This window comes from Larus michahellis, chromosome 1 (assembly GCF_964199755.1).
Source record: "Larus michahellis chromosome 1, bLarMic1.1, whole genome shotgun sequence".
NCBI lineage: Eukaryota > Metazoa > Chordata > Aves > Charadriiformes > Laridae > Larus > Larus michahellis.
The window spans coordinates 197975271-197996774 of NC_133896.1; the positions used below are offsets into that span (position 1 = coordinate 197975271).

At 37.3% G+C, this 21504-nt stretch overlaps 1 protein-coding gene across 9 annotated transcripts in view; it reads right to left on the reverse strand.

The window, feature by feature from the left end:
- Positions 1-21504, reverse strand: part of FRY (FRY microtubule binding protein) — a 251577-nt gene that overhangs the window by 66230 nt on the left and 163843 nt on the right. For all 9 annotated transcript variants that reach the window (XM_074568017.1, XM_074568023.1, XM_074568003.1 and 6 more), the window contains 15 exons: positions 20501-20683; positions 19529-19615; positions 17503-17762; positions 16986-17175; positions 16104-16228; positions 15860-15917; positions 12463-12554; positions 12090-12262; positions 10014-10174; positions 9053-9163; positions 6900-7054; positions 4753-4852; positions 4234-4405; positions 2207-2463; positions 108-254 (listed from right to left, as the gene is read on the reverse strand). In XM_074568017.1, coding sequence (XP_074424118.1) covers positions 108-254; positions 2207-2463; positions 4234-4405; positions 4753-4852; positions 6900-7054; positions 9053-9163; positions 10014-10174; positions 12090-12262; positions 12463-12554; positions 15860-15917; positions 16104-16228; positions 16986-17175; positions 17503-17762; positions 19529-19615; positions 20501-20683 — 2271 coding nt within the window. The remainder of the gene's footprint in view (positions 1-107; positions 255-2206; positions 2464-4233; positions 4406-4752; positions 4853-6899; positions 7055-9052; positions 9164-10013; positions 10175-12089; positions 12263-12462; positions 12555-15859; positions 15918-16103; positions 16229-16985; positions 17176-17502; positions 17763-19528; positions 19616-20500; positions 20684-21504) is intronic.

Sequence of the window (21504 nt, forward strand, 5' to 3'; positions counted from 1 at the left end):
TTGGTGCTTATTTTTGAAACAGAAATTAATTTTCTACAGGTGATAGCTGTTTTCTTCATTAAAACCTGAGCAACCAGTAGTAAATAAAATAAAGTGCAAACACTTACATAAGGTAAAAGGATGGTATCACTGCTAACACCACACAAACTAATGAGAAACTGCAGTGTTATCCTAAGGTTGTTACTCCATTTTTCATTGTTGGCCAAAGCATTCCAGACATTTTCCATCTCTGGTCCGGGAATTTCATCTCCATACTGCAAAGGATCATAGACATGCATTTCTTGAAATACGCCGGCCACCAAACTAAGGCATACTCTTTTAGAGCATTTTCTCATGCAAACCCAACAGTAAAATGCTGTAACCAGGGACAAAACAGTACTTTCAAAAGCTACCTGACAGACTTCAGAGCATAAATCAATTTAAAAGTATTTAGGCTGAGACCCACAGAAGGACTTAAATCACAAAAAAAGTCTTTCAGGAATGTAAATTCAAAGGGTGATCCTAAAATCAAGCAGTTTATTGGGTTTCATCTTTACAGTTGTTCAAGCAAATGAAGTTCTGTTTCTGCATGTCTGTACCTAAGTGCTTCGGCCTTCATAGAATTGAGCAATTTGGCACCTCTCTCCTGAGTAAATCCTAGCAGAATGAAGCACTAGACAAGCCTTTGCTTCCGTGTCAGAAACCAGCATGCTTTTGTTCTCTTTTGCAAGACATAGTTACAGGAATGACTCCCTTTTGTTATTTAAATGGTTAGTGCACGCATCCAGGGAGTCTAGAATTGAAGCTGTTCTGTTCCTGTGTAAAATCTTTGGCTCCCACTTTGAGAAGACTGTTTTAACCACTGCACAGACTGACATTCGGCTAGGAGAGGAGTGGCAAACTCCAGGTCATGCTATTCTACTGAAAACTATTTAATACATACTACCTACATCTGCACTGTCACTGGCATCTACATCTACTGTCACCTACGCTGGCAATTCCAGGTGCCAGTCCCTTTTTCACACGCAGAGCCTCAAAGCTAGGTCAATCAATATGGTTTGAAGAAGGCATACTTATTCACTCTAGAAGAAGAACTTTGTGTGGTTTTGGAAGCAACTTGCTCCCAGGACTGCTGCTGGTTGGCAGTAAAGGTGAGACTGCACCACATCTGTTTTCAACTCATAAAATTCCTCTAATAATATCCTAGAGACTCCGTACCATCAAATAATTCATAAGGCAGTATCATGCCCTGGATACGCAACAAGTATCAAAAAAACATTCTGGTGGGCTGACTCTCAGCCCCTACGTTACTTCAGACATGCTCATATGACAAAATGCACTCAAAATAATGTTTTAGTTATAGGACCTCAACATGAGCTAAGATCCAGAATCAACTGCTATGTGGCACGGATACAGACATTCTGCTCTGAAGAGGATTAACCCTGAAGAGGACAGGAAATGTGAACTGCTCTGTCCCCTGTGACATAGGTATCAGGAATTACTTCCTTGAGTTTATGTATTCAGCAGTTTAGACATACGTACTGGATCTGGGGAAAGCAGTGCCAGAGCAGGCACGGCACGCTAGTAGAGCAGCCTGCAACTCATCAAAGAGAAGGAAAAGATGGATTCCCAGTACCTTCTTCACCAGCTGCTTAGGCATTTTACATTGAAAAGTAATTGGAAAAAAGGAATCCCTGGTGCTTTATCAGGACCTGAGATGTAAAATATCTTCCCTTTTACAAAAGAATGCTTTAACTAGCACCTTAGAAATTTATACTAATTTTTTCCTTTTCTCTCTCTCAAAGAATATTTGAATGTTTCCCAGAAAGTACAAGAGCTTCAGTAGGGCAAATTCCAGGTGCTCGGTCTCACCCCCAAATAAACTTTCATCTGCTGCCTTAGACATTAACCCCGGAGGTAATACAGGAGGGAACTGAATTTAGTTCCTCTATAACTAATCCTTAATGGTCTAACTGTTAATTTTTTTTTTTTTTTTTTAAGGATAAAACACTTTTCTTTGTTTGGGTTATGAAAGGGAACAGTTTTAGCATTGTCCTTAAAAGTGAAGGAACTTCTTCAAAAAGAAGGTTGTGTCTAATTAGTACAGACTAATCCAGTGCAAAATTTCTGGTATCAAAGGGAAGAAACCTAAATATCTTTCACTTAAGAAACATAAGTTTGAATTTTTCAGAAATTCAGGGTTTTTTTGTTTGTTTTGCTTCTTTACCTTGGCTGTCATATACATAAGATTATTAAGAACCAGTGAGGTGGCCTCAGGAGAGCCCCAGCCATTGCCTTTAAGTCCACTTGTGACTGCTATTTCCCCATCCTTATCCTTCAGTTCATCTTCTGGAGTGGTAGGGCTTGAACCAGGGAGGAGCAGTCTGTTGTCTACAAGTTCAATATTATGAAGCCATGGTAGCAGATAGGTAAGCATGATCTGTCTTCCATTTGGATGTGTTGTTGGAAATCGCTGGCTTACCTCTAAAATAGCGTAAGTTGAAAAGGACAAGTAAGTTCATGAAGGAAACCTTAAATACACAGTTTAAGTCAGATATCTGACATGTTTAAGACCACTTGATGGTTTTTACTTTGCAAACCACAAGCATACAAAAGCACATACTTGAGCTTCACGAAGAGAAACATTAATTTAATGGTCAATAAGAGCAAGCAATTGGTCAGGTCTTCTGTCTAAAATAACTAACATAGTCTGGCTTAGAAACAGAAAGTCACCCATTGTTACTGTGCCATATGATGTATTAAGTGAAAGAGATGTCAATAAAGAGGAAAAAGGATAATTCAGTTACTGGCTATTATTCTAGAATTTCAAGAGCTTTTGGAGAATTACAATAAACATACAAAAATGTTCTGCAGAATTGGAAGTGCCCCATCAGTCTCCGTGTTTCTAAGCTATATTTTAAATCTTAACGCTCTTATTATACTGAGTTTACAAAACCACCTTGCATATATTAGGAGTCTTATTTCCTGTGGGGAGGCTTATGAAATTTGTAGTCGGCTGCCAGTCCAGGAGTGCTGTAAACAGCACTTTATATAGTTTATAAAAAAAGAACTGGCACTGGAAGGGAAAGGGAATTGGAAAATCTGGGATAAAAAATAAAGTGACAGGCTTCCTGCCAAGGTGAACCACATTAGCTCTCTTTACCAGAATTCTGTAAAATCACTACAGTTAACATTTCCTTTCTTTCCTCCCTGCCCAGTTTTTAAACTGTTCTCTCTCCTTATGATTCTAGATGTATAGAAAGGGGCTCTGATTTGGACCACGTATCAGTGTTCTTTTAGACAATGTAGCCACTACAGCAACATGAATAGATGGTAACAGTTATAATGAACATTATTTGCTTTTTTTTTTAAGATAAATGAGCCATCAGAATTTCCCTACAGAAGTTATTTATAACTCATGGTACCCGGGGCACTAAGAAATGGATGATATTTTGTTCCTTTACCCTTCCTTCAGCCCTACAGACCGAGTAAAAACAACAAAAAGGGTTTTTAATGGCCAGTAAGAATTTCCATGACTACAGACATTGCATTCTGTTATTTAAAAACTAGAGCAACACATGAGATGGATTACAAAATGCAGAGGTCTCAAAATGTAATTGTTCCCAGGAATGGTCTCAGAGTGGCCATATTCTGAATGGTGCTCCTGCAGGTCTGATTCTTTAACATCTTTCTCAGTAACCCTGACAAAATGTATTTCTGATAAAATTAAAATGATACTAATGACTTGCAGATGCGGCAAATAACAGAAGGTAGAACAGAACAGAAGGTAGTCAGAGTGACTTGAATCATTGGCAAAACTGGACACATGCAATTAATATTCTCAAAGTTAAAGTCACGTTTATATAAAATGAAGAATTATGTCCTCACAAGTATCATCTATATAAGTGTATGTACAAGAAGAATCACTATTCTTAACATGAGAACCCATTATAGTAGAGTGTGACAACGTCTCTCTAACTTATCCAGGGCCCTTGTAATTTCAAAGTTACCCTAAGATGGTACAAGCGGCACAGAATCCCCAACCAATGTTTTTAAATAGCTGTTCTGTACTTTGTGTAAGTACCTTCAGGAAATAGATTTTGCATTCCTAAACCTGATTTGACCTGAACCAGAATAAAACCAGGTCAAGCTAAATTTATAAACAGAATTTCTGTTCACAGGTGGAAATGTCTTAGCACTCTACCATTTTTACAAAAATGTAAAGTAGAGAATACGTTAAATAGATATAGGTACCTGAGAAAAGTGGAAGGGTAAGTTCAGGATACATCCTTGCTAGTTCACATGAAAGAAGGGCAAGCGAGACACTGTAAAGAGGTGGCAACGGACCATGTGTACCATACAAGATACTGCCTGGTCTTTGCTCAGCTACCTTTTTTGAATAAACAAAAAGCTTTGATTCAAGGATCTATGAAAGAGAAAAAAATAATGTAATGAGACAATAAAAATTCGTTAATTCAGGAAATGCCAGCATTTCAAGTTTACATATCAGAGAATGATCTATGTGCTTCGAAGTATACTCTCCAAATTTGAAATACTACTATTTCTATACTACTACTATTATACATAACTAATTTTTCCATTATTTTTTATATAAATATTCCCATAAGTATTTACAGCCAAGACAAAGCTGTTTATTTTAAAAACAAAATTAAAAAGCAAATAAACAGTACTTTAGAAGAAGTTCACACAAAAACCCAAAGATAGGAGGACACGTGCATTCCATTTTTTTAAAAAAAAGTAGCTGATACATGCCTGCATAAGTTGCATGGAAATTTCATAAATCTCTCTGTTGGTGTCAGATGCCTTGAACAGCACCAAGTTTAAAAGCGTCACTATATCAAAAGGATAGTTCCTAGAAGAATAAACAGCATATTTTTGTGAATGTTGGTGAGGAATGCAGATTATATTCACTCTGATTAACTCTGTAATATGGTCTAGAGAGAATGTCATATTTCTTTTCTCTGTTCTACCACCATAATATGGGAAAGGGAGCTCTTATGAATACACGCTACTTGATCAAAGGGCCATCTGGTGAATGGGAAGAAAGAAGGGATTATTTATAATTACCTTAGACTAATGCTTAGGAATGCACTGAGATACCCACAGTGAGAAATGCAATACCTGTGTCTGTAACTGTTAATTCATTTTAATTTATAACATACACTGTTTATAGAACAGTCCAACACTCATGAGAGAAGACGAGTAGCACAAAAATTTCCAGGGATAAAGTACTTCTTAAGCTAAACTGCAATTAAAACAGTCCCTTTGGAGAAAAGACACTCTCTCTGACATTAACATTCCCAGATGTTAGACAGTTCTATCAAAATTGTTTTCAAAGAGCAAACATGAAGAACTGCTTCAGAGAGTCCACTATCTATAAAGTCAATTTTAATTGTAAGGGTAAACATATTAAAGTGTTAACTTAATGAGAATATTGCCAGAAAAAGGAATTCCCACATCACAATATTTGGATTTTCACTAAGTTTCTGCTTTCTCGTGATGATTTGTAAATGCATGTGATTCAGTTGTGAACCACCAATTTCTCATGCTAGATGTGAGCTACTGTGCTCCTGGATGGCTGCAGAATGCCTACTCGGACATTTTAGTGTTAAAAAATATGGCAAATACATGTGTGGCATGGGACATTCTTGGTAATTCCAAATACTAGCTGCCATCCATCCTCTATGTCTGTCTCTCTATCCTTCATTAAGTTTAAAAAATAATAATGAAAAAGAAGTTATGGGAAGTAGGTTCTTTGCAGAAAGACAGACATCAGCAATGAGATTCGTTACTGCTCATCTTACAAGTAGTTTAAGCAGTGGCCTCTCTATGCATGTTGATAGAAAATAGAGGAAAAACTGTTAACAGTTTTCAAATATTAATAAAAATCCCCAACTTGATAGAAATTGGACTTTCCCTTCAAAGTAAATCAGGCAGATCACACTCTCAATTTTTACTGTAGGTATGGGAAAGATTAATTTTAGGGCGCAGTGGCATGGGTAACACAATATGAGGAAAAAAGACTAGCTGAAAATCTGATATGTTTATGTGTTCATTAAACCAAAAAAACCCTTAAAATAACTGAATTTGCAACTACAAAATTCCATTCATATTTTTAAAATCTCAGTGTAATGCTGTCTACAGTCTAGTTGTTCCTGTAAGAACAAAATATTTTTACAGATAAATTCTAAAATACTTGACTTGTTTTGAGTTGCTATATCCCAAGTATTTCTCTATTGAACTATACTGATCAGATGTCTTGACAAATTATTTTTTGTCAAGAGTAAAATTTTCAGATTTATTTTAATCACATGCAAATGATCTTCTTTTTCTTAGACTATCATTGACTGTGTCTATAAATTTTGTCTTGAAAAAATACCAAAAAAAGGAGAAAATTTTTTATGATGGCCTGATACAAAAGCAGTATTTTTATTTGTGTCTTCACGTAGCTTGTGCTTGCTTAGCAGCAATTATGATACCCGTCTACAGAAAAGGAACAGGTACCCAAATCAAAGGAAAGCCCGTTAGAAAAAGAATAAAATAATTACTTTCAAGCTAGTAACATTTAAAGCATTTTTCCTTTTATAAAGTAAACGAAAAACCACGCCAAATCTTTTGAAAGTAGATTTATGACCTATGTTCAAAGTGTTGTGGTTATTTTGTATCTTCCTGAGGAAAATAGCACAAAAACGCCACAGATTTCAAATATACATATGGGAAGAGCACCTTTAGCAAGCACACCACTTTGTTTTCAGAATCACAGAAATAAAGGGATACAGTCCACAAGAGCTGTTTCAGAGGACATAACGTAAGAGTGTGACCAACAATTCTTTACAACACAAGCCGAACCACCAGTTTTCTTTGCATTTGAAAGTGTAGATTAATAGACTAATAAATACCTGCTTCCACACACGGTTGCAATGGCTTTGAAACATCCAGAGGCAAGCTGGTACGATCCAGTATAACATCGATCTATAGCCCAGTTGAAGAGATTGATTTGATCAGGATTCAGTTCTAGCAACAGGACTACAACTTCACAGCCAAGCTGATGAACCTGAGCATATAAACACATGTCAGAAGATGATCGGTGAGATCAGATATGTTCATTCTCTACAATTCTTACAGTGACATAGGCAAAACAAGGGGAAAACGGGGTATTCAAAATAAGTAAAATCAGAAAATTCATCATAAATTTACTTTAGGGATAGCACAGTTGAAATGTGACTCAGTTTTCAATACTCCTCACTTGAAAGAAAATTGTATGTATGAAGACTACATAAATGAAATAAATTTGCAAAGGAGGTTTCCAAAATTAAGCACAGAAAAAAGCAGAATCTTTGGAAAATCCAAGACACTTGATAGGTATTCTAGGGCAACTTCCATTTGAATTGGTTAATTGATTTGTTAAATGTTTATTTCCTACTTCATTTGAGTTCCATAAAGTGACACACTTTCATTTTTATCTTTCCTTTGACTACCACAGAGGCAAGGCAGACAAAGAAAAATACCTTTTGCAAGCCTGGGGCTATGAAAACTTCTCTGTTTAATCCAACTACATCAAGCAATCTAACAACTCTACCTACAGACCTTGTATCACTTAATCCTGATACCACCACTGCTACAAACACATCGTAACTAAGGCTTAGACTGTGCCTTTGTGATCCTTCAGTAGAGGATAGTACCAGAACACCAAACGCTAATGTCTAACAATACTCTGTCACCAAGTGCAGGTAACTACTTGTAAAGACTGCAAATGATATTTAATGTTAATGGACCGATTAGGACCCTTCTCATCTAAATCTGAACTAATTTTATAGGCAATGCAGTTTAGTTACAGTCCTTCATTACAATGATTATTCACGAATTATAGTGATTAGCTTAGGGGAAACAAATTTCACCTATCATATCCAAATTTTGCATTTCAAGGGGAAAAGTTAAAAAATGGTAATTTTTGCCCCCAGTTACTTTATGAGTGGCATAGACTAATGATTAATTAGACATGGTGATACAATATTTATTGATGATAATGAAAACATGTCAGCAGGAAAAGGGTATCTTTTCCTTTCTCTTGTTCTGTGTGTTTCCTTCCCACATCCATAAGAATTTCAATTATACAAATCACTTACAAATATCTTTATAGCTCCGTCCCTACCAACATTCCAAAATCTTACCTAATTTCCCAAAGATTTTCTCTGTAGCTGTCCTTTCTTTCTTCTAATTTACCCAACCTTTTTTTTTCTCTAATCAATTATCATTTCTACAGCATGTATCCTCTAGCTGCTCCACAAGCAGCTGTCTGCGTTTTTAGCAACCGCAGTCACCTGTGCTGGTATGAGACTTTTAGGGAGAACAAGGGGTCAAAATGCAAGATACCACAAAGGGAAAGATCACTGTTCTCTCTCTCCTCTTGATGTAAATCAGCAATCTACTCCTCCTTAATCAAAGAGATAGTCCAATCAGCTATAAATACAGAACTATGAGTGGGAGTTACAAAGTCAAAACCCAGCTTAACAGAAATGGAAGAGAAAATTGCAAGAATATTCTATTACATGTTCTTTAAAAAAAATAACAACAAAAAAAAAAATCTTTCTTTCCTCTCTTGAACCTTTATCCTGTTGACTTCTTTGGAAGATCCACCCACTCGCTTTCACTCAGATTTCTTTCACCAGCATCTATGTTACCAAGCAGGATGGGATTTTACATTCTTACTCCACAGAAACTTGAAGCAGGTGGGTGGAAGCACTCCAAACAGAAATACAAATATTTTTGAGTTCATGCCATTTTTAACCTTTCTTTATCAGCAGATGAAAAGCCTAATTTCTGTTGCAAGCAACACTGAACCATAAGGCAATTTTGGGGGGCTTACTATTTACCTGCGTTATATTTTCAGGAATAATAATTCTTTTGCTATTTTAATGCTTTTAAATTAATTACATTTTTGTATTAGAACCTCACATAAAGCTATTGTTTCCTGCTCAACAGAGAATGTATACTGCCTTAGTTCTTACAGTCACAAACTCTTCATCAGTATTGCGTTTTGGTGAGTACTTACACGTAAGTCTTGACAAGCCAGAATGTTATCAAGCCATTTGTAAAGATATCCGTCAGGGGAAAGACCAACATTATCAAATACAGGTCCACAGCAAAGCACAGCTGACATGGCCTAAAAACACAAGGGACTTCAGTTACACAAAAAATTAACAAGAATGAAACTTTCAGAATGATTTGAGCCCAGGTCCAGGCTAACAGGACTGCCACTTGTTTTTATTTTGGAGGGAGCTATGGTGACAATGGTGACAATGGTAACAGCTGATTTTGCTAGAATTCAGTGATTATGTTGCTATAGATGTTACTGTATTTCAAGATAATGCTGCATTTAAGAATTCTGGCAGGGATATTACAGCCTGGTTCTCCCATTCTTCAAGATACCTTTTGTCATTTTACCCAGTCTTTACAAATCAAGCTACAAAAACAATTAAAATACACAGATTTTTTTAACGGTATCTTTCTGCAGAAATTAAAGTTGTTGTATACCAAGTGATGCAGCTTATATAAGTACCTAAGCTATTATTTTCCTAGTTTACTTTTGTGGGTGAGTTGCAACTGGTTTTGCCACAAAAGTGTTTTCTTATTATTGAGCATGTGTCCAGGCAAGCGTGGGAGATCGTCTTGAGATGTGCACGTGATAGTGAATTGGTACTACATTTAATTTTAGAGCCTAATATCCTCTCACTGGATCTGATAACCTGGTAATGAACAGCTAAGTAAAATTTTAAAATGCATTCTGGTTTTGAAAATAATTAGCCTTGAGAAGTGTCTACAAAGAAAAAGATGCGTAACTTCAGCGCCTCATACTGCTATATTCTATGGAACCACTGTACACATATATATAAGTTTGCATCAAGTATGCCAATTCAAACTTCTGTGAAATTAAAAGGAAATAAACCCCACAATTACTTGTATTTTGAACTGGAAAATTGCTGTTACTGATTTTGACAGTGAAACTTTAATACCTTTAATGCACAATACTGGTATCTTGTAATCTGATGATTTCTATCACTGTACCGGTCCAGTGGTGTGAACATAATACTGAAAGGTCCTGCCCACTGGCTGAATAAGATGAACAGGTGATGCCTCAAGCTCTGTTGAGGGAAGAGAAATCTCCTGTGGTGAACTAAGTGAACAGAAATAGAAATCGTTGTGATTTGTTAATGTTAAGTACACATCCATGTGGCAGAGATGATGACATGAATTTCAAATTTCTACAAGAAGGGAGTTTTTCTTAAATGTTCAATATACACCTACTCCAAATTATCTAAGCTCCTTTTGAAAATCCAACGTAGTGAATGAGATGTAGCTTATTTCTAAGAACCTGCATTAATGTGTAGTTATAAAAGTATGTACATCTGACTTTAGAAACAGCATGCAAGAAACTAATTATAGAATCAGGATTTTCACTGCTCCTTGCATTCCTTTAGTGGTAAATATTGACTTGTTTTTTTCCAATCCTAAATGCAAGCCCAAACAGTACGTATGTCTTATTCTAATACAGTAATAGGTAGGGACAAGGAATAAAAGAAACTTGGTGCCTGTTTGTTTTTGACAGTGCTGTGGTATATTTTCTGAACAGCTAAATTACCTCAGCAGATGAATAATATCTCTGAATTTTTAACCATGTGGAGAAAGAAATAAACAGTAGTTTTAATTCCCCTAAGTAAAACATGATGGCAGAGGCAGTACTACACTTATTAAAGAGGCTGGCAAACTACTACTGGCCAACTATTTTTCACCTAGAAACTGTGCTGGAAGCCAACAGAGTCTAACTAGACAATAATAACGCAAATCAATATGAACAGCGGCTAAAGATGACAGATGTTGACACAATAAACATTTGTTTGCTAGGAGTTAAATGTTACGGCTTTGTTAGTTATTAATACACTTTAAAGCTGTCTTGTTAGCAGAAAATACATCTCTGAATTATTGAAATGCATCAATTATTATTGTATTCTCTCAAAACACACAACATGACTGTTTCATTATGGAAAATTCATATAATATGCAGTCATTGGTCATGTGCCTTGTAGAACATGAGAAAGGATGCAAAGAGGAAGGCCTTTGCAAATACTCCTGGCAAAATAACTATTAAAGAAATTCTGTATTGTTAATGAGCACCATTCAGAAAAGGAATAAAGGAAAGAAATTCAGCATTTTGTTTGTTAACAGCAGCTTAGAACTTCCATTCAAAGGGTATTCTTTTACTGTCTTAAATAAGAATAGCAGGGATGCCATTTTTTCCTTATCTTGTTCATCTATTGTATACTTATGTATTTCACAGCTGAAAGCAACTATACGACCGACAAAATTTGCACACGGGGAATTTACATGAAAACATGTGTTCATTATCTATTCCCTTACTGAGCTCTTTGGCATTCCTTCTTATTTGTTGCTACCAATGCTGTAACATCCTGTCATAAATGACCTGGAGATAGCAGATTTACATAGACCGAGTAATATCCAGACTCTGCCTTCCAGTAATCACACAGACTTTACAGTAGACTTTTTTTTTTCCCTGTTGGAATTACATTACATTTCTGAAGTGATCTTGCAATATATAAAAGGCATGAAATCAATTGGAGAAATCTTTGCTATACAACTGGAGTCAGATAACATAGGATACAGTCTCAACACCTCAGGCAAGCTTTTCACTAGATATAATATTGTACATTTTCTGCACCTACCTATATTTTTCAAAGCCTGTCTGAGTTTATGAAGAGTCTGGAAATAAAGCCAAAGGTGAGCAAATAAGGCCCTATGTCAAAGAAATCTGGAGCTCTTAGAGACAATTTCTTTGCTGGGCTTTTAAAGAGATGATTCTTATATAGATGAATATTACAAGCTTAAACAAGCTTTACTGGTTTTTTTATTTGACTCTTAATGGACTTTTGAACACACTTTTGTCTGCGTTCCCCTTTACAATGACAATTCACAAGCAGTGAAAAAAGCACAGAAAAAAAGAAATAAAAAATTACTTTTCCAATACATCTATTAAATGCAATTTCATAGTATGTGAAGATAATTTAGCACCATACCTGGAACACACTGAATCAAGTTGGCAATCATTGCACTGAAATGTGCTCTCATATCCTTAAGGATTTCGACTTCTTTATCATTTTCAGCCTCCAGAAGCATGCGAGTCAGATCAACATACTCTAAAAACAAGGCTCCAAGGGCTAAGGTATCTCTTTCTAAGGCTCCATTTGTACTAGCATAAAGGAAAGTTGTACATTAATACAGAGTAACAGTGTAGTTATACTACAGCTTTCTGAAGAAATGCATAAAAATCTCTCAATATCTGACAGAATTCGTAATTCTTCAAAGAACATACTGACATAAATTCAGTGTTGTAAACACTGAAAACTACTTCACCTAAACATCAGTATTAATGGTAAGTGACAGTCCTACCTGTCACTTATAACACCAGCATCAGCAAGTAGTTCAAAAATTCGCAGTAACTGCAGTCTTAGTAGATCTCGGCGTTCTCGACGTTTCTTGTTCTTGGAATTTAAAAAAAACAACCATTTTTTACATGCATAGGTGCATACACTAAAAACTAGTAACTTCAGAAATGTCAGCACAGTAGTGAGATTTAAGAATTCCAGTTCAAGCATTTTCTTCATGAAGGAACTTGACTGCTTTTGGATATTTCATCATAACAGTGGATATTTCATCATAACAGATCAACACAGAACTTAACATGATCTTTGTCTTTGTAACAAACTATTAACAGATACCTTTGTCCACATTGAAACTGTAAAAATGAAATAATGATGAACTAGATAAAAATTAATATCCAAGGTTCCTGTGCCAAAAACCATGCTATCTTCAGGATATTCATGTTAGCTTAACACCAACTATTCTGGGCGCTGGAAGCACTATAAAGTGCAGAACTGATATCTAGACCCCAGGAAAATACTTTGGTGGTTTTCCACTCTTGAACTTGGCAATGCTGCGGCTACATCATCACCCACATTCAAGTTAGCTCCTAACAGGCACCGCTCTAGTACACTCTTGGATGTGTTGACTGCAGTGGTTGTACACACAGTTAACATACTCTTCCCATAGGACTACACTGTCGTTAACTGGTTCATTGTATCTCATTATCTCCTAGAAAGCTGTCCTTTCTGTCTTCTATCTTGCCTTGAAAGATGTGAATGCAACAAGGCCTTTTCTTTGCTGAAGGGCTAAATTGACTTGTTTCTCTGTATCCCACATCTCCACTAAGCAAAAAATATGAGGAGGTCAAAAAGCTGCTATTTCACTCAAAGAAATTTGCTGCCGGAACAAAAAAAGCTGAGAGAAAGGTCAATTTTTCCTCTTCAGAATGTAAGAACTGCAATACTGACTCAGATCAAAGGCTTATCTCACCTAGTACTCTGGCTCTGCTGATGGCCAGTAGCAGATACTTTGGAAAAAGAAGTGATACTTTCCCCGTTATTCTGACCCAGGACTGGCAGGCTGCAGCATCCTAGCCGAAGGTTTTATTCAAATCATTATGCCATTTCATTTGTCCTATTTAGAGCTCTGTTTCTTTTCCCTTTACACCTTAAAGGTTCCAGGAAGCACATGTAGAGAGAAAAGCAGTTTTATTGTAACAGAGTATTAACAGTCTCTGCTGCCTCCTGCAACAGTGTCAGAGGCGATCTGGCAAGCTCTGTGCCCGAACCCACATGGTGGATCTTGTGTCATGTCCATTTCGGCTTACCCCTGCAGTTCTTGGCTGCACTCTTTCTAGTCATAGCATATGTCAGTTCAAGGAAGTTATTTCTGATGTGTTGGATACCTGCCTGCTGACAGGGAGGCCTGCCATGTTCTCTCTCTACAGCTACACGACCTATACAGACACTCCTAGGTTTACTGGTGGTGCTGCCTGCAGGAAGGTGGCCCAATTCTTCATATCAGGAGCAACAGAGATTAGCATTGCAGTCTCTTGTTCTCATACTCCTCTACTGAAATTTCCCTGTGCTAAATTTGCTCTTACAGCACACTGTAAACCTCTGCATTCTCGTGATTCCTTTCCTGAGGGTAGACTGCACATCTCCAGAAAAGGCCTTTCAAGTCTAAGTTGTTTTCAGTGGTGCACAGGCAGAAATGCAGAGGCCAGCGGCTTCACTAACGTGTTATTAATCCATTTCTGCCCAATATCAAAACAAGTGACTTTCAAATCAAAGACTTCATAGGGATGGAAGGCACACAAGTGAACTGAGGTGTGAAGCAACAGAGTGGAAATCGTAGCGGACATTTGCCAGACACAGAATTATTAAGAATTGTCCACATAAAACTTAACATGAATGAAGTGCCCACTGAGTGAACTGATTTTTGTTTATTTCCATATTGGGCATAGCTGAGAGCCTCCGTCTACCTATTAATGATTTAACTTCTTCCTGACCACCATTCTCTGCTTGACTTCTTCACCAATGACTATGACTTGGCAGAGGCGGACAGCACACTGGGTCATCACGAGGATACCTTTGTGAAACTGCTGCGGAGGACAGAGCAGTGAACACAGAGTTCGAAATTGCCTGAGAACCAGGCAAACGAGCCTGGGCAGAGGACAGTATTAATGCAGCAACATTGCTTTCTCTATGTAGCTGTGTAGACTTCCCAGCGGAGCTGCATGGACACAAGGGCTGTGTCTACACCGGTAAACAGAGACAGGGACTGGTCATGGCCCCAAAGTCAAGTGGCATAGGCTGCCCCGTATTCACACTGCTCCAGAAGACCCCAAGGCTATGCCCATATTGCCTAGCGTGACTTATGCAACATTTCTCTGGCCCAAGACATTATCACTAAGTATTTTCTTATCAGAAACTGCCTGCTGTAACCTGAGGTGAGTTTTGTGACAACAGTGGTTTTGTAATGTTTTGTAATGTGGCCCTTAGGCTGCTGCACATGAGGATGTAAGGGGATGAGGGGAAACATAGCAAAGGAAAGGCAGCTGGGGTAGTTTGGTGGAGGACAAGTTTGGCAGCTTGGTGCCTTCTGGGCCTTTTCCTGCGTGTGAGCTACCTCCAGAGCCATCTCAGATTTCTGTCTTGGGGCCAGCTGGGAGAGCCAAACAGATCCAGGGAGGGAAAACTGATCAGAACATGAACTTGTGTCCAGTACTCAAGCTCCCCCCATGGCTTTCCCGTTTCACCGCATAGACACATCCTGTGACAAAACCACTTAGGCTACAGAGTCTGTCACCAGAGGTTTTTAAGAACGGTTTAGACAACATCTGTCAGGAATAATGCAAGACTAGTTCATCCTCTCTTTGACAGATTGGATGATCTCTTGGCATCCCTTCAAGCACTGTTTTTGATTACAACAAAGGACAGTACTATAATGAAGGTGAAAACAATGATGAATTTGCCAGTTAACCTGCTGTATTTAGCATAAACAAATAGAGTACATTGAAATTGAAATAGATGAACCTGCCTACCCTGCAAATAAAAAGCACATCTGAACACTGCCATGAAATGTGCTTGTAACCCAGCTGTGTTAGAAGGTATTTTTTCCAAATGTTGAAAGTAGATATATCTGAGTTCCCTATGAGGAGGTTCCACATTTGACTGGAAATTTTTCCTCAGAATAGATTTCTCCATTGCACACTTCATATCACTGATGAATTTAAATTAAACTAAGTTTCAATGGAATTATTTTAAATTATATTCTTTTACATAATGAAATTCTTGTTACGCACAGAGCTTAAATTGTTACTTAGTACAAAAGATCTTTGATTTTCAAGGAGACAAAATGACTACTTTTAAATTAATTTTACAGTCTAGAGAAACTAGTACATTTAATTTCCTCAACTAACCTCTGGTCTTCTTTCTAGGGCTTCTTTCATTAGTGGGTGAAGTTCTTCTACTAATTCCCTAAATTAAAAAAAAATAATTTGTAAACAAACTCCGATCTCCTCTGAAAAGCATCAATATTTTAATCAATACATAAACAGTAATGTCTAAAGTGCAAATAAAAATTTGAGTATATTTAAATTAAAACAAAAGTAATGCATTTGAATTAGAGGCAAATAATTGAGAATACAATAAGTGGGGAAGTACCTGAAAACAAGGGAATTTGTTCTTCCAAATCCTAATACAAGTGATTCTGTTATTTCTATGCTTTCAAGTCTCATCAAAGGCACTAGCTGCTTTAGTAAGACTCCAACAGATGGAGTTCCAATAGCCTAAAATATATTAAGAAATCATTGACATTTAATTGTCAGGATTATCAATATTAAGCAAATACATTTTTTTTTTTTAATAAAAAAACATCGTCCAAGAATCAATATGTATTTAAAAAATATGGTGAAATGATTTTACTATTTTGGATATTAATACACCAGCCTAACTGGATGTCTGCTACATCATAATCATCTCAATAAGGTTTAGCAAATAAATACATCTGGAAAATCTCTTTGCTTTCATTCAAATTATTGGAATTTGCTTAATTTGCTGTTTCATTAAAATAGTCCAGTAATTGCATTTGTGGAGCTACTGCTCCTCTCAGGTTGCTACTACTTGAAATTGTAGTTCATATAATATTCCTTCCATTGACAGGCAGACAATGTTTGTTCAGAAATCTGCCTTATTGTTTAATAATGTTATAAATTTACAAATTGGGGAGCTCTACAAGGAAAGAAAGGGGATGACAAACTAAAGTTAACTTCAACACATATGTCCAGAACTTCTATACTTTGAACAAACATCACCCCAGAATGTGAAAAAAAAGTAATATTTTGAATGTGCCATAGCTTTTGCCAAATATTTATTGACACATCATATTGATACAGATGTTTTAATTGTTAATTATGTTCCTTAAACATTTTGCACACATCAAAATATTCCCCAAACTGAAATAGTTTCATTAGAATATTATTTTGCATGCAGATGCAGTTTGAAACTCTCCCAAATGAATAATTTGTTTGAAACAGAATGCATCACCTTATTATCATAGTTCACTGTTCCATCAGGAGTGGTAGCCATGATCTCTGGTGTTGAAGCACGCAAGTGTCCTGGGCTCATAATACTGGGCTTTGCTACTCCAAAACAGAGAATAAGATAGTTTCTCCACAAAGTGACATAGTTGTCGCCACTGCTTGCTGTACTTGTTTTCTTTGCATTAACAGGAATACTAGAACATGAAAATAAATTAAAATTATTAAAATAATTTCCCAGTCTTAATTACACAGTATCTTAAACTATCTGAAAAGGGAATGAAACATGCTATGTAGCTACCATCTGCTATTCAACATGCCATGATCCCATGTAGGAAAAATTAATGAAGGTAGAAAACTAGATTTTTCCACCTTACAAGTTGCAATTATGAAACTCAAAACTGAATGCTTGGGTAGCACCTTGCAGGACCTACAGACTGATACTGAAACATGAGATAAAAAATATGTTGTTTTAAAATCACACAACCCATAACAATTAAACTTAAATGCAGATTGCCACTTACTTTGGATCCACAAGAGGCATTATCAGCTGTAGCCTCGTGAAAGCGTACGGCCAAGCATAGCTGAGAGCTGTAGGACAATGTTTTGGTAAATTCTCCTGTCTAAGAAAACTGAAAAGGCAGAGAACCCATGGGTCTTTAACAGACTGTGCAAATATCCAGACATGGGAAGGACTTTTCACATCATAATGGCTATTTACTAGGACAGCATTCCACTCCACCAGCCACTGCAAATCCACGCTGTGTGTTAATGGGATTGTTGTCTGTGGAGAGCAAAGATAAAAAATCACAGTGACAGTTATTTATTCCCTGCCACGTTCCCCCTCAATACTTGTCTTTATTTTCAAGCTCCATTGACACCTTCTGTTGGATTTTGTAGACCAACACTTTTTTGCTTCCCGTCACATTGCACTTTCACTCAGGAGGAGCTTTAACAAATGTTGATAAGAGCTACCTCATTATTTCCCCTCTGGTTCTTCCTTGAAGCTCCTATTTACTGCAACAGGCACCATAACTTGGCCTTATCTCTATGATAGCTATTGATTATGCTGATCAATATAATCTCATTACTGTCTATTCTCCTTGCTCCCTGCACCCATGCACTCTCTTGTATGAGACTGCAATCCGCAATAGCTACAGATTGTCCTTATGTTCGTTGTCTGAACAGCCCAACAGAGCCTTAGCCCATGATTAAGACTCCTACATGCTATGACAATATGATAAATACCAATGCTATTAATAAATATTCTTGAGCCTTAACCAGGGCATTTGAATATGTGTGTAGGGAATTAAGAGATTGAAGCAGGTGCTCACGGAGTTTTAATCCACTTTAAATCCTGCTGTCTTCAGTGGCAAGTAGGGTTCTCACATCAACACACCATCTCTCTACTGTAATTTAAATTTTGTCTTGAGAAAACAGCTTTGTGGAATGAAAACTTAAACCACGTGTATTCTGGCATCCTTATTATTCACTTATCAGACCTCAAATAGGATGTAACAATTGCCTGCATCCTGCATCCACTGTTACAAAAGTAATCACTAAATTACCACTCTCTGCTGTACTTGTCAGAAACGAGGTACACGGGCAACAGACTTGCTTTGCTATGTTATTAATGCATAGAATTAAAGCACAAAATCCCAACCTTTGCCTATAGAAACTGCAACATCCAAACCCGGATGCTGTTATTTCAGTTGAATTTCCTAATTCCTGTGTTACAGAGGCAGAATGTTTCTTGCTTGCTCAGTTTTTGACCCCTCAACTTTCCTGTTTTCAGCTGCACAATGGCCTGACTTCACCACCAGTCCCACGTACCCTTCCTACCCCAGGAAAGGGCACTCAGGTGGCAAAGCCCGACTGTTGCTTTAGGCTTAATCAGGCTGAAAAGTGTCCAAAATAGATGGTTTCTGCTCTCTGGACAAGGGCACTAATCTCTAAGATAGTATACAAAACGAGTTGCCCTATGTATCAGTTCTTCTGCCGATAACATTTTCATTCTAAATGCTTACTGCATCTCTGCTTCCTCTGGTTGCACGTTAGGCACATCAGGCCCAGGAGAGAGCGAAAGCAGGGATTCACCCCAGCTGTGAATGACTGTAGATCTTTGGCTTAGGTTTGCAGGCATGGCCACTTCTGAGCACACAAGGGAGCTAAAGCTTATTCCCTTCTGGAACAGATGATGGCAGTGAGTGGCTTCCAGGAGCCCCAAGCATTAGGTGGTGCTAGAAAGAAGACTTTCACAATGATTCTTTCGGATGCAGGTCACAGGTCCAGAATCTAGGTAGTTTTGATTATAAATTTTGCTATAGTTTTTTTTTTTTCTATATGTAGTATCTTTTATACCCATAGTATAATTATTTTCATGGAACAGATTGTCTGGGACATTGTGGATCCTTGGAGCTCTTGGGTAGAAGGCTGGAGCCTTAAAGCTGTATGATTTCTTTGATTTCTAGCTGCTTTATTTTCAGTATTTCCTGTCTGATATTTGTTACGCTACGTAAACACTAGCAGTAACAGTAAAGTAGTACTTACCGAATCTGAAACAGCCACATGAATAAAACTTTCAAGAATAGATGAACTCAATTGATCCATGACATCAATCATAGGCCTGTCATCATCCTGCATAACACAGAGAACACAAGTTAACTGCTCTCCTGACCAAATTATTTCCCTTCTTATTTTCTGGTACCTGAAATAGAACCACCTAAAAATTACGACATGAATCTAGAATGGCTAAAAAAATATCATTGGTAACGATGGGTGCATTTTGTCTTTTTCATATCAATCTCAGAACCAAGTCCAGGCTGTGGTTTGAAATGAAGTTAATTTGTGGCTAGAGCTCACTGCTCACCGAACAAAAGCACATATCAGAAAATCCCAAATGACTTTGGATAGCTGGTATCAAAAGACTGAAAAATTAGCTTACTGTTTATTAAAGCATTCCTTTGCCATGAACACACATATTTGTGTTCTTAGGCATTTAGATGGCTCACTGAGCTGCGACCGCCAACACACAACATGACTCTCCATATTTCTATATCCATAAAAAAGACTTTGAGATTTTTACTATACAAGGAAAATGTATGTGAATAATCTTAAATGTGTCTTATGCTGTGTTTTTTAACGGTATGCTACAGGAATGAGTTTGATTTCCAATACAAATTTATAATCCTGACAATACAAAAATGATCTATGCAGTAAAAAAAAGGTTTTACAGTGCCTTTTACATTCACATCATGCCAAGAGAAAATATTAAGTTGCTGTACATGTTTTCCTTCAAATTTTTATACAAGGCACGTTATTAATGTTACATTGCTGAGTACACAGAAAGGTCTGCAGAGTTAAGGCAAACAGAAATGGTAAGCTCAAACCAAATGCTTTTTTATAAACTGAATGCATACCTGCTACAATGCAGCAATTATATTAAAAGCAACTGTAATAGCAGTTTTGAGCTTTATCTTTGGAAAATCTTAGTTCAAAGTTCCAGAAAAGGAAAAACCATACCTCTGCTTGGCCAAGGGCCAGGAATAAAGCACGGATCTCTCTGAGGATTAAAACAGCTAGCTTACGTGTAGCAACCTGGAAACTACACAGCAGAACCAGTGCAAATCCTTCGACTGCATGTAGTACATTAGAATAGGGGCTTCTTTCAGACTGTATCCTGTGGCTGGATCCATTTGGTATCAACTGCAGAACAGTGCAAGGGGGGAAAATGGAGTGATGGTGTTTGAAAACCAGGTCTCCAAGAAATACTCTATTTAACAAGGACATATAAAGAAACAAAGTGCAGAGGCCATGTAAATGCTGAAGCAGATTGACAGCATTCCCTCAAACAACCAAGGTTGCTTTAAGCTACCTTGTTCCACAAAACCAATATATGAGCAGAGTCCTTTGGCCAAACCCCTCCCTCTAGTTTGCAATTCAACCACCTGTTTTATTCCACCCTCCACTAAAAAAATGAAGTCAGACTGTGAAGACTTCACACTTTTTCTACTCCAGATAGCAGGTTCTCAGGCCCTTCTTTGATCCTGTAGCAGGCAACACCTTATCCTGGTAGGTGGCCTCTAGAACCTCAGTCCATTAGTAAAGTGTAACAATATTTACTGAAAAATATGTGAGGCTTTCCCTTTTCTACATTTTTGTAATACTATTATTACCTATTAATTAATGGTCCTCTGCGATATAAAGCAGACATCATGCTTGCCCAAAGGAAAAAATTTCCAATGTGATTGGGTTAGAAGATAAGCCTGAAAATCATCACTCATAGTGAAATTATCTGTGGGACAGTGCAGATGGGAGGAGCACGAGCAAAGCTGTTCAGTTCCCAGGAATGTTTGTAACACATGGAGACAGCAGGCTATAGAAACAATCTGGTTCTCCGATGTTTTTGAACTAAATGAAATGGCTACGGCAAGGGAAGATCCACGTCGCTCTTCTCAGCTTTCCCACTAGCGTTATCAATCAGTTTCAGTCCTGGGAAAATGTCCTTCTGCCACATCTACATAGAC